The sequence below is a fragment of the Chelonia mydas genome, chromosome 5 (assembly GCF_015237465.2).
Source record: "Chelonia mydas isolate rCheMyd1 chromosome 5, rCheMyd1.pri.v2, whole genome shotgun sequence".
NCBI lineage: Eukaryota > Metazoa > Chordata > Testudines > Cheloniidae > Chelonia > Chelonia mydas.
In genome coordinates this window covers 88,939,695-88,953,940 of record NC_051245.2, presented here as the reverse complement: position 1 = coordinate 88,953,940, position 14,246 = coordinate 88,939,695, and the positions used below count along the sequence as shown (strand labels likewise).

General features: G+C 39.9%; 1 protein-coding gene across 3 annotated transcripts in view; it reads left to right on the top strand.

Annotated features, from left to right (window-relative positions):
• Positions 1–8,496, top strand: part of NTRK2 (neurotrophic receptor tyrosine kinase 2) — a 265,674-nt gene extending 257,178 nt beyond the window's left edge. For all 3 annotated transcript variants that reach the window (XM_043546801.1, XM_037901775.2, XM_037901776.2), the window contains 2 exons: positions 4,240–4,398; positions 5,641–8,496. In XM_043546801.1, coding sequence (XP_043402736.1) covers positions 4,240–4,398; positions 5,641–5,826 — 345 coding nt within the window. In that variant the 3' untranslated portion in view covers positions 5,827–8,496. The remainder of the gene's footprint in view (positions 1–4,239; positions 4,399–5,640) is intronic.
• Positions 8,497–14,246: the final 5,750 nt, after the last annotated feature.

Sequence of the window (14,246 nt, the reverse complement as noted above, 5' to 3'; positions counted from 1 at the left end):
CCATGGGAATATTTTCCTCATTGAGGTCTAACCTGCCAAAAAGGCAGCATCAGTGAGCCTTTAATCTGCTAAATGCACATTCATTGGTCATTCTGGATTACTGTGGGCATTTCCACAACCTCTATTGGAATCTTCTGGTCTGGAAAGAAAGTCTCTGCATGCAGCTTTCTATACAGGCCAGTGTTCCTGAAGATGTGTGTGTCATGCATAGGGGCCTACCAAATTCACAGCCATGAAAAACTCATCACGGACTGTGAAATCTGGTCTCCCCCCATGAAAACTGGTCTTTTGTGTGCTTTTACCCTATACTATACCGATTTCACGGGGGAGACCAGTGTTTCTTAAACTGAAGGTCCTGACCCAAAAGGAAGTTGCAGGGGGGTCGCAAGCTTATTTTAGGGGGGTCGCAGTATTGCCACCCTTACTTCTGTGCTGCCTTCAGAGCTGAGTGGCCGGAGAGTGGCAGCTGGTGCCCGGGAGCCCAGCTCTGAAGGCAGCGCCTCGCCAGCAACAGTGCAGAAGTAAGGGTGGCAATACCATACCATTGCACCCTTACTTCACACTGCTGCCTTCAGAGCTGGGCAGCCAGAGAGTGGGAGCTGCTGACTGCGGGCCCAGCTCTGTAGGCAGCAGCACAGAACTAAGGGTGGCAATACCATACTTTGCCATCCTTTCTTCTGCGCTGCTGTTGGCGGTGGCTCTGCCTTCAGAGCTGGGCTCCCAGCCAGCAGTCACCGCTTCCCACCTGCCATCCCTGAAGGCAGCACCGCCGCCAGCAGCAGCGCAGAAGTAAGGGTAGCAGTACCGCAACCCTCCCTACAATAACCTTGCAACCCCTTCCCCACAACTCCTTTTTGGATTAGAACCCCTTCAGTTACCATGAAATTTCAGATTTAAATAGCTGAAATCATGAAATTTATGATTTTTAAAATCCTACATCCATGAAATTGAGCAAAATGGGCTGTGAATTTGGTTGGGCCCTAGTCATGCACCTTCCCTGACTACCATATGCTGATGTCAGTGAAATGACCCCGGTGATCCACCAGCACCTGCAATACCATAGAGAAGTAGCCCTTTCTGTTGATGTACTCTGTCGCAAGATGGCCTGGGGTCAAAATTGGGATATGCGTGCCATCTATCCCCCCACCGCAGTTAGGGAATCCCATTGCTGCAAAGCCATCCACTATTCACCACCCAGAGTCACAGTTCTTCGTAGCAGGAGGCAATTAATGGCCCTGCACACTTGCATCACCGCAACACCCATGGTGAACATCCCAACTCCAAACTGATTCGCGACTGACCGGTAGCAGTCTGGAGTTGCCAGCTTCCACACAGCGATCTCCACTCGCTTTTCCGCAGTGAGGGCAGCTCTCCTTGTGGTGTCCTTGTGCCGCAGGGCAGGGGCAAGCTCCGCAGACAGTTCCAGGAAGGTGGTTTTGCGCATCCAAAAGTTCTGCAGCCACTGCTCGTCATCCCATATCCGCATCACAATTAAATCCCACTACTCGATGCTTGTTTCGCAAGCCCAGTAATGATGGTCCACCGTGTGCAGCTGCTCCATGAATGCCAACAGTGATCTTGAATTGTTTCTTTCAGCGGCACATAACAGGGCAGGCACCGCCAATTCATTTTCAGATTTGCAGTTCATGAAATACTGCAGGATCAGCTGTGTTGTGTTCATAATGCTTATTACAAGTCTGAAGAGCAGCGCAGGATCTATGCTTTCAGGCAGAGATGGGGAGTGCCAAGTTTACAGGGGAAGTTGAAAAATGGCACAAAACGTCGTCGGAAGCTCATGGATTGATGGGACAGAGAAAACTGCATCATGGGGGCAGTGAGCCCACCCCCATAATGCACTGCTATCCATTCCCAGAACTTCTAGTGTCAGAAGGTGGTGATTTGAACAGTGGGCTAGCTACCCACGGTGCAGTGCTCTCTCTGTTGGTGCTAGAGCACCAACTGTGGACACGCTCCATCCACATTATCTGGGTTGAGGGGCAGCAAAAGAGTGCCTATTAATAAAACACATGCCTATGTAGGTTGTGGCACTTCTGTGTATTTTTATGGAATCAATAATGGTGTAAGTCTTTTATGGCAATGTATGCAGCATGATTGCGCTGTCTAACAGTGATGACTGTATTTTTGATGTGCTGCACTAACACTGAAGCACTGACAAATATATGGGAAAAGATTTACCAATTGCTTTAGAAGTAATCTGAACCCTGACTGAACTTTTATTAGGCTCACATATCATTTGCTGTTTTGACTTCAGAACAAGGAAAATATTTTTTATTACAACTTATGTAAAGTCCCAGAAGGAGGAATGATCTTTTGAAACACTGGAATCTTCAAAAGTGAAAAATTTGTCCTGATGTGGTTTCATAAACTAAATAATCGGACAGGAGAAAATATATTAATCAAAAATTATATATCCTTTAAAAAGAAAATATTCTTGGAGCCTTTTACAACAGCTCCATTTCAGAGATAATCAGAATGTCATAAAATGGTCATACTGGATTAGACTAATGGTCCATCTAGCTCAGTCTCCTGTCTTCCAACAGTGGCTAATGCCAGATGCTTCAGAGGCAGTGAACAGAACAGGGCAATTTACTGAGTGATCCATCTCCCAGCTTCTAGCAGTCAGTGTCAAATCACGATAGTTCACTAGGTTACATTTGTAAAGGTACTTGAGTGGATTTGTTAATTTGTATGATCAAGTTGAAATGTCATATCAAGGGGCAATAAATAAATTGGAAAATGGAAATAAAAACTTTTAAAAAAAAGAATCCAGGTTAAAGAAGATCCTAGTGTTAAGAAAGTGCAACTGTTTAAGAAAATAAAAAATGCTTTGTGAATATTCATACAGGCCTTGATTCAGAAAGGCACTCCTAAGGAGTTCAACATGTGCTTAAGTACTTTGCTGAATCAGGGTCTGATTCCAGTAGTTACAAATCATTATTAAGCAGATTAGTTAATCCAAAAGAGTGGGGGTGGGGGATTAGGCTATCTAGAAGAGAGTGAATAATTTGTAATAAAAAATCATTCAATAAAATTTGCACCTTTTTCTCTTAGAAAATTATCTAAAAACAGGCTGCAGAATTCTTTTATATTTTAATTATTGAAAATTATTTGTAGATTTCTTCAGTGCATAAATTTTGGTCTGCAATAATTCATGAGCAATTCACTGTGAATATTTAAAAAATTCACATGGCATTAGTCAATCCCCAGTCCTTCAATTACCTCTGGGTGGATGCAGAATGAAGGTCATAATTAGATATGTGATATGATATTGATTGGGTGACTGATGTAGTTAAAGAACAACAGAATGAGTTTTGAATTGCAGATTCAATTGTAAAATCTGCAAACTGAAATTCACATTGTTGCTTAGTTATTTATGCAATTTGAAAATCACAGTTTGTTGTTTATACATTTTGACATTCTAATTTTGGCAAATATTCAACTTAAAAATTCATTTTTCTCAAAGTCTAGTTGACTGGAATGCACTCTTCACTAGAATATTCATGGAAAATTCATTTGCCAGAATAGTAAAGCTTATTCACTGGAATATCTATGAACTGTAAACACAAAAAGGTCATGAACACAGTCAAAGCAAATATATGAATAGTTGCAGATTTCTATAGGTGAATATCAATTCTCCCCTCCCAGGTCACGTTCAGTTCTTAATAGGAGAAAGGGAGAAGTCTTGTGGGTCAGGCATGGAATTGGGAATTAAGAGATAAATCACTTTGGCCCTACTTCTACAATGAGCTCCATATGGACAGACCACTGTGGAGCTCACTTGAAGTCAATGGGGTTCAGTGCAGGACAGGGCAATGTCTGCACAGAACTCATTACATGATACCTTAGTCTCTCTGTGTTGTAAAATGAGTGTTTTAGGGTGGTGTTAGGTTTTGTTCTGTAGTGCTTTGAGTCCCTTGGATAGAAGGTGCTAAATAAGTCCAAAAAATCAGTATATAATTCAGAAATAATTTCTTTGAAAGTACCACAATATTGAGAAATCAATCTTGGTAGTGATTGCCATCTATTTGAATTGATTAAGAGATGAATTTATGATAATAGGAAGTAGTATCTTGCTAATTTGTTCTTATGAGCTCTTTAAAGTTAATGGGCAAAAATACAAAATATCAATATCCACTCCCTTAGTTTGGCATCCATTGTGCACATCTTCACAAGGAACCCATAGGAATTATTTTAAACAAGTTTGTTCTTTTCCATCAGGTTGGTGGTCACACCATGTTGCCCATTCGTTGGATGCCTCCTGAGAGCATCATGTACAGGAAGTTCACCACAGAAAGTGATGTCTGGAGCTTGGGGGTCGTTTTATGGGAAATCTTCACCTATGGCAAACAGCCATGGTATCAGCTCTCAAACAATGAGGTGTGTATAATGCACTGTGGATAACAAAATGTGCTTGAGATGGTGGAGTTTAACTAAAGATATGGATGCCACAAGGGAATCACTCTCTGATTGGAAAGGATAGCACACAAGTTGCAATGTTATTTACTATAAAAATCATTACACACTTGTCAACACTTATGGTATTACCGCAAGTGTCATGTTTTGGGTCCATTTTTCTCTGTCTTTTTAATTTTTCCCACTGAGAAGGGTGTTATCCAAGTAGAATATGAGAAAGTTGTGAGGTAGGCTGGAACCTGCCTGGAGTATGGAATAAAAACTGAGGTGACAAGTGTTGCAGTCGTGCAAAGGAAAGGAGCTGGAGTATCTTCAGCCCAACCTCTGGCAGTCTCTATTACAGATATCAACCAGTGTGTGTGAGTGACTCAAGAACAATGCTGCTGTCCCACCCCAGTCTATAACAAATTGAGGGGATCTGGAAGTCCTTTGAAGCTCAGGAAAACTCTGCCAGGGATGACCCCTTGTATCTCCAGTCGCTGACCACCTGCCACTGTGATGCCTCTATGAGCATGTGGGAGAGGATAGTTCCGAGTGAGAGAGGGGTATGGAGTCTGTATCACAAACCCTACCACAATTGCCAATAGTTAGGGTACTTGTGCTCAGTCTCAACAGAGGCTTGTGTGGGTGCGGGAGCTGAACTTAAACCCTTAGAATGAATTACCCTGTTAAGTAGGGTGAAGGGCATTGATCCCTCCAAGTTAGGATTTTGGGAGGCTGATGGAACAGATTTGGGAAGCTTATACCATTGTTGCCCGTGATTTACCAGTTCTGTAGACAGAGAATTTCAGTCTACAGGGCTGCCAGTTTAGCCCCTTTCATAAGGAATAAATTCACTCACACTCAGGGCTTGTCTACAGAGGAAAATTGTACTAGTATTAGGCAAAGTATGAATTTAAACTGCTATAGCTATACCAGTGTCACACCCCATGAGGACCCTCTTATTCCAGATTGCCTTTTTCTGGTTTAGCTGATGTCACTTTGGAAGTGGTTTAAGCCAGTGTTTTTCAAAATTCGGGTTGTGACCCAGTACTAGGTCATGGCATGTAAGGCACTGGGTTGCTTTGCTCAGCACCCAGGGACCCTAGCGGCTCTGGTCAGCACCGCCAACGGGGACGTTCAAAGTCCCATCAGCGGTGCTGCCCAGCTAAGGCAGGCTAGTGCCTAGCTATTGCTCCATTGATTCTTTCTTTGCTCTCTCACTAGGTGATCGAGTGCATCACTCAGGGCCGAGTTCTGCAGCGACCTCGCACGTGCCCAAAGGAAGTGTACGACTTGATGCTGGGTTGTTGGCAACGGGAGCCTCACATGAGGCTCAACATCAAAGAAATCCATTCCCTCCTTCAGAACTTGGCCAAGGCTTCTCCAGTTTACCTGGATATTCTAGGCTAGAGCCTCCTAGCATTTCCTCTTATGGGCTGCGTGAATGAATGTGTTCAACGGCCGCTGAACTCCATCAAAATATGTTCTTAACTCTGACAGTAGTAATGACAAAGATGCGGAGAAGCTTTCAAAGGGCAAGCAACGTGCACTTCTCCATCTTTAGACAGAGTATTGACTTTTTTGACATTGTTGAAATGTATCTCTTTTCTCTTTCTCTTTCTGTTTCTCTCATTTTTTCTCTCTCCTTCTATTCAATCTGGCTTCTGCGTTATTGTAACTCTGCATAGACAAAGGCCTTAAAAACCTGATCTGTTATATCAGCAGACACTCCAGATTGCCCACAACTAACAATGCCTTGTTGTACTCATGCCTTTGATGTGGATGAAAAAAGGGAAAAAAATATTTGACTTGAACTTTGTGACTTCAGCTGTACAGAAACTGGGAGTTTCTCTTGATTCACCTCTACTTTTTTTGCTTCGGCGTGTGGGTGGAAAAAGAAGATTGGTGTTCTCTATTGGAAGCTTATTTCTAGTTGAGATAAAGCCAGATAGAAAGAAAACAGCGCTGTGTGCTCCACTATATGGAGGAACCATGGGATCAGATGGCATCCAACCCTGCTCAAAAACACTGAAATGATATAATGGAAGGAAAGGATTCTGTGCTTTCCTCTGGGAGCCTGTCTGAGGAGCAAAGGGATTGTTTAAAGAGTGTGCTTGGTTAGCACTTTTCATCACCAGATCCAGTACAATGGTCTATGGTAAAAAGAAAAAGATGCTGCCTGCATTGCACTAGGTTACACAACACTACGATAAGCTAAATACAATCCCTCAGCTTCTCTTAGAGTAGGATATTGTGATAGCACTGGTATGAAAGTGTTCTCCAGCTAGCCTTTGGTAATACAGGCGGAAGCTAGGCTGATTAATGTACAGTATGCATTTCAGGGTCAAGTGTTGAAGCTGAGGACTTTGATCAGACAGGACAAGTTGTAGATGCTGAGGCAAGCTGTAGATACTGTGCTTGTCAGGCAGCATATTCCTACTACTCTCCTTCTCCATTCCCATTTTTTCACTGTGCAAGCAAAATTGTGCATGGTCTTCGTCGATTAATGCCCTTTGTGTAGAAACTATTGCTCATCTTGTTGTACACCCTGATAGGAATAGCAAATCCATAAAGCTATAACATATATTTAATTAGAGGGAGCTAATGGAGGTCATTAGCTACATTCAGATGTCTTTACATTGTTACAGATATGATACTACGCAAATAATCTAAAACATGGAAATAGTAGATTATGTTTGAGCCATGGCAGGGGTGATAGAATTAAGTCCCTGGAGACAGCTAGATGTGATCCTGCGGTTATCACTTGACATTCATAGCATACAGACCCTGAGTTCAGCACCAATTTCTGGTTGATATAGTGGTGTCATTCCCAGCATCCACTGTTCTGTAATTTATTTATATCTGGTTGGAAAGGCATTGTGTGCATACCGTATACGCATGGCCACTGTGCTGATGGCAAGTGCATGGGCATCTATGTTTATTTTTCAAACAGATGCTGAAGATTTAAAATTTAGATTTAGGATTATTTTTCTTATGAACTCTTACAAATGGAAATAAATCTTACCTGTTCCTCAAGAACATTTGCCACCCTCTGTGAGGGGGCTTTGCTGCAAAAAAATTGTCCTTTTTTTAAAAAAAAAAATATTATGAGCCAGATCAAAGAGTAGTAGTAGTTCTTCATCTTTGTGTTGTGGTTATTTTATTTAATACATTAAGCATTTTATTTTTGTAAATGTTCCCATAATATTTTAATATATAATTTGCTTGCATATATTATTTATTAAAGCACTTTCTTTCTTCCTTCAGTGGCTTTTAAAGCCAGTTCACAGAGATTTTGAACATTTTCAGAAATAAAACAATTGACTGGACAGTAATGGAGTTGAACCCACCTTGTGTCAGTGAAAAAAAGCATTAAAAATAAATTTAACAATGTAACTATAAAGCCATATTTCTTTAATAAACCAGATGTTATTTCTGAACCACTAAAACTGGAAATTAAAAAAAACAAAACAAAACAAAAAAGCCAGATGAGGACTCATACAAAATAGGCTTTAAGATTTTATCTGGGCTGTCTTAGAAGTTTGAATAGCAATAGCCCTGTTAAAAAAAGATTGAACATTCAGGGAAACCCATTCTCTTGAGGGCCTGAGTTTTATGTTTTTAAGAAATTCAGTTTCAATATAACAGAAAGTGGAAAAGAAAATGTAAAGTGTCGAAATCCACTGAGACTACCCTTTTAGTGTGAGGAGGGAAGGGTTGTGTGTTTGGGAAGGGAGGTACAAAACTCCTACCTGTTGTATTCTGTCATAGTTCCTTATGCCCTTTAGAAAAATGTATCCTTTTTGTCTCCAAGATATTGTTCTCTCTGAGCAATGACCCGAACCTGAAAGCAAACAGGTAGGTTTTGCAAGAACTGATGGAATGTATACTAAAAATGAAGGGAAAAAATACAATTTGATCTAGTGGCATCCTTTTTTCATTACTAAAAGAGCATACTAGAGTCATGTATGGGGGAAATATAGTGTGTTAGAATACACTGTGCAACAGCACATCAGTATGTCAAACTTAAAGGACCAAATGTTCTACAGAGCCAAAAATATGGATAAACTTGGCCTATATCACACATGTGAACAGTAGTCCATAAAAGCTATAATTAGTGTAGATTAGCTATTAACTAAAGCTAAACCAATTTTTGCATTTATTCATAAGAAGGTGCGTAAGTGTAGCAAAATGAGTGGAAAAGAGAAAAAGAAGTATGTTCAAATGGCAATGAGGGGTGAGTGTATGTACAGACATTTGTCATGCTTGCAACTTCAGCTAAATCTTGTACACTGAGAAAATATGACAATCAGGCTCATTACAAAATCTTTCTGGACTATGCTACAAACCGATCATATATATATAATATATATTATATATATGTGTGTTTACATAGGGTGTGTATATATACATGGTATATACATATATGTATATGTGTGTTATAAATATTTGATTTATACATATGCAGACATACATATACAGTATGTGTGATTGTGTGTATATGTATAAATTTACATATACATATATTCTAACATGATAATTAGGGTACAGTGTTATTAATAAAGTCCGCTAAATAACCAAAATCTTTTTTTCCTTTGGTATTTCTTTTTCTGTGTTTATAAGATTTAACTTTTTATGTGAATGCAGTTCCGCATGGGTGGAGGAAGTATTAAAATGCCAGAGATATTTTTAACAATCAATGTTTTTTCCCAAATGATTGTATAAAAGCAGCCCCTCCGTTAGTGTCTAATATTCATTGATTTCTCACAGAGAAATGAACAGATTGGCTTCAAACTTCCTAGAAGAAAGTTTGGTTTGAAATAATTTCTGTTTTTGTGCTATTATTGTTGTATTGTTCAACAGCAGCACGACAGCTCCAATGGCATTTTGCACTTCTCTTCAGTTACAAAATAATTCCAAGAATGAGCTGGAATTTTCAGACTGCAACACAACTGGTCGAACCATGGTGAGAACTCCAAAACCCTGCAGTAAGAATAGCAGCAGCTAGTATTGGGAATTTCCCACATTCTCTCCTTTACCCTCAGTAAAGCTGCAGAACTCAGCAACCAGCTGTAGCGAACAGTATTTGTAAAGCAACCGTACCCCATGATGCATGATGGAACTTCTTTTTACATAGGAGTTCATTCATTTTGATTTATAAACCAATATATTTATATATTGTCTACAGTTCAATAAATTACTTCTCTCTCTCTCTCTCTCTCTCTCTCTGCTCTTTGGCGATATTTTTGTTGTGCTTGATATAGACTTTCATAGAATACTTTAAAGATAAAAGAAACACCCCAATAAAGCAAACACTGGCTGACTAAGTTACAGTGCATATACGTAATAACAAGACTGTCTCCAGGTTGGTACAGCCTGTAAAAGAAATTCAAATATTGTTGTAAGAATGTGGGGGTGGGAAGAGGGGTTGGGGTTTCTGGCTGAAGATGAAGCTTTGGATAGCACAGGAAGCTGTATTTTCTTGTTGTCAGGGCTGGGATGAACCACTGCTGCTCTGAGTCAAGAGGTCCTTGAAGAGCCTTAGTTAACTTACTTTATTTTATTTTTTGCTACATTCATCACAAATATGAAGCAAAAAAAAAAGTCTACAACGTTGCAGGGAAAACACTGTGAATTTCACAACAGCAACCAAGTGACTATTTTGCCATATTTTTAAAGTACGTCTCAGGAGAAGAAATGGGAAATGATGGGTATATTATTTTCTTGTCTATGCATTCTAGGCCAGGTCTATGGATTTTTTTTGTTTGCTTGTAAAAAGTTCTGAGTGAAGATTAGCTGAAATGTATTTTATAAACACAGAATACTTTGGGCAAGCATAACAGAAGCTGCTTCTAGCAAGGCTGATGGACAGGAAGGCATAAGAGAACAACAATCAAATCAAATCTTTTCAGAGGCCTATATCTTGCAGCTTATATGTATTGTTCTGTAACTTAAAGAAAAACAAATGTTGAACAAGCAGCTGAGAATTTTATATACAAGTAATTCAATTCAGTATGGATATTTAATTACATCACCAATAGAGAAAGATTCAAGTTATTATGAAATATTTGCCCCAGCCCTGCTCTCTACCTATACTTCATATATATATTTATATATATGTATTTCTAGATACCACTCTCGAGAGAGAGAGTGAGAGAGAGAGAGGGAGATACCTACATATAAATATAAATCTCTATATTTGTCACTAAAACTGTGACCTGGTGTTTACAGCTATCTTTCTCCTTTCTTTTTCTTTTTCACTGTGATGTCTCTGTGCAGATATTTAGTGGTTCTTGTTTTGCAGTTTGTTGTAGAAATTCATTGCTTTAAAAGATCCATTGCATCTTGGCTGATTTTGAAGTGATGCCTGAGTATCAGTGTTAAAAGATTTGTTTGTGAATCATGTGACCAGCTTCTGTCAACATGACATGGGAAGTCTCTTGTACTACAGTGTATTTAATACAAATGATGTCTTTCAATAAACAGTGTCATCCAAAAGAAAGACTGTAAGTGATACAATGATGATTACTTTAAAAATGTATACAATTTTAATGAAACATTGTGTGGTATTTTCTTTTATTTAAATCCTGTTTAAAATAACATGGTAAATAATGAATGGCTAAATGTGCTTGGAAATGTGACATATTTACAGTCTAAAATAATGATAAAAAACATTCAGGTACTATACTCCTATGAGATGAAAGAAGCATCACATACAAAATATTTATGAAATTTGCTACCTGTATTTACACAATTAGGGCTATTAAAAAAGTCCTAAAGTGAACCCACTGGAAAATCTGGGTACATGTGCATGTGAATACTTGTTTGTCATACAGCTATCCATATAGCATATGTTGTCCTGCAATAAGGTGCTTATCAGTAGGTGAAAGTACTTTCTGGATACAATTTATGTGCATGTTCTCAAAATGTGTCTCATAATCCACAGCACCACTAATAAACTAGCTAAGATTAGGGTTTGGGTTTCTTCCTTGTCCCAATGTAGTATTAAAATGATGTGAACAAATGTAGCATTAATTCAAGGCCAGCCTGTATAGTAGCTGAAACTCCGAAATAGTAATATATAATAAAAGCAGTGTTTATACATTCAACATGGCTTCAGCCGCCTAATTGAAGATCCCACTGTAGGTTATTGATTTACCCAAGTGTAACCCCCACAACTTCTGGGTGTGGTGTTCTTTCCCACCTAGTGGCACCGAGACCACTTAGAGAGAGACAGAGACACTGAGATTAATGACAGGTTTCAGAGTAGTAGCCGTGTTAGTCTGTATCCGCAAAAAGAAAAGGAGCACTTGTGGCACCTTAGAGACTAACAAATTTAGTTGAGCATAAGCTTTCGTGAGCTACAGCTCACTTCATCGAATGCATCTGATGAAGTGAGCTGTAGCTCACAAAAGCTTATGCTCAAATAAATTTGTTAGTCTCTAAGGTGCCACAAGTCCTCCTTTTCTTTCTGAGATTAATGAGTTTGCGCTACAGCTTTAGCTACCAGCCAGTTGGCTTTAAGCTCAGATGGTAGAGGCTCATGCACGAAGCTCCAGAGCTCCCAGATTCGATCCCGCCCACTGACGACCGGGGTCTGTTGGCGTTACACAAGGCCTTCAGGTTTAAAGGATACCAATAGGAAAGCCACTGTATGGCTACAACTGTTTGGCTTTGCCAAGAGATCTGCTTGAGATTGCAGGAGCTGGCTGTCATTCTAAAAGTCTGAAGGGAAATTATCAGGTAAAGAGCAGCCCAGCACAAGACTGGTCTAATGCTATGAAAATAGCATGAAGATGTGTGCTAGTAAATTAGTTGTCAATGTATCATTCAGTCAGTGGGAAGCGAGCCTCCTAGTGTGGGCTGACAGACTCGGGCCAGCAAGGCTCCCATTAGCACTCTACAAAGAGCTGTCTAGACGGACTTTGAAGTTGTGGCTCAGGCTGAAGCTCGGCCTCTGAAGCCTAGGGAAACTTGCTTCCATGGGTTGCAAAGACATACCCTTAGGGTCATATTATACCATTTCATGGTGACTATGCAGGATGCAGATAGAGCAGGAGTATGTCATACTCTCAGATCTTGATTGCTGAAATGAAACTCCTAGCCATTATGGCCTTGGCTCCACTAGAGACCTGACTTGGTTGTGATTGTACTGGATACACTGAACCACTTGAAGTGGAAAAGATTCAGTGTATCCACACTCCCCATGCTGAGTGGGTTTATGTTTTTCCCGTCGTCCACACTAGTGCTGTCTTAAACCATTTCACATAAACCTGGCCATACATTCTAGGTGACGTTGCAAGGCCACACATGTGCACTGTGAGACAGTAGTGGGAAGCCTAGTTAAATTGTTACAGCTTGCCTGTATCCACACTGACACTGAACTACTTAAGCTTGAACTAGTTATTGACCCTGCTAAAAGATAACCTCTTCTAGCTGAGTATTACGCTGGTTGGGGTATTTCTCTATGTATATGCAGCATTCTGCAAACATTCTAAGGGTTATCACTGGTTTAATTTCTTTAGTATAGACCAGGCCAATGTGACAGTTCACACAGTTGTGCTAACAGGACTCCTCCACCTCTCTAGCAGCACAGCAACCCAAGGTACCTTGTAGCAGCTGGCCGCCCAGCTTATGCAGTACCCCTCTCAAGGATGGTGGTGTCAGGCATGCAGCAGGAATTAATAAAGCATAAGAGCTGCACCCTTGCTTATTGCCAATCAGGTGGAGGGGACCCTGGGGCCCTTAGAACCTGATCAGTGGGAGATTTGCCAGCAGTACTGGATGAGGTTCTTACTCAAGATCATGAAGGTTTGATCCAGGACCATCTGCTAAAGCAAGAAATTGTCATAGCTGTTGTTCTGTAGCACCTACTTGGCTAAGAGCAGTGCTACTAAATGCACAGCACTTAGAGTATCGCTACAAATGAGGGGTTTAACTTCAGGTTTTCGTATTACTGGCATTGTTATTATCATCTTTGGTCCCCGGCAACTGTAATGATAAAATTTGGTTTTGACTGCACATAGGTATGCCTTAGAGAGGCTGACAAGCTTGCAGATCATCTCAATATTTTCAGTGAGTGATGGACAAACTGTAATGGTTTGTTAAAGCCTTTTGTTATCTCCCCACCACAAACTGCTAGCCAAGAATACTCACCTATGTGTGACTTTATATAATAATGGTTTGCAAAAGATTGTCAGCTGTGTCTTTGACATATTAATAATGTATTCAGAAACCCCTTTATGCTTCCTGTTTCTTTCTTCTCCTTAGAGTGCATAAACTTATTTTAAAAGTTGTAGGGGAAAAATTGAATGTTCAACCCAATTGCTGTGGCTGTTATTGTTTTAGAAACTTTCACAATTGATTTTGTGCTGAAAAAGACTGTCAATCCTGAGTATTAAATGCTTCAAATACCTGTAAGATCAATAATCTTGATAACTGTATTAAAAAATCATTCACAGTTTCTTATTGATTACTCCTGTTAGTATTTTAATGGACATAATTTCTTTTGAGGTCAGTGGAAAAGTTCATGTTACAAAGAATAATAAAAGCCTGTGAAATAATAAAAATATATTTGAATAAGTAGAAGAGGACCAATCATACTCTGACAAACTAGATCCTCCAGGATCACTTATAAAAATAAATTTATTATGCATTGGGTCCAAATATGTGCTAGGCAGTTATCATCCAAGCAACCTTCTCTGAGAGTTTTCCTGTCTCTCTAGCAAAGGAAGACAGAAGGCAGAAGATTCTGGAAGATTCTGGCTAGGTAAATGGTGAAGGGTGCGGGGCTATGGTTTTGTGGAACACTGGTCCATCTTCTTTGGGGA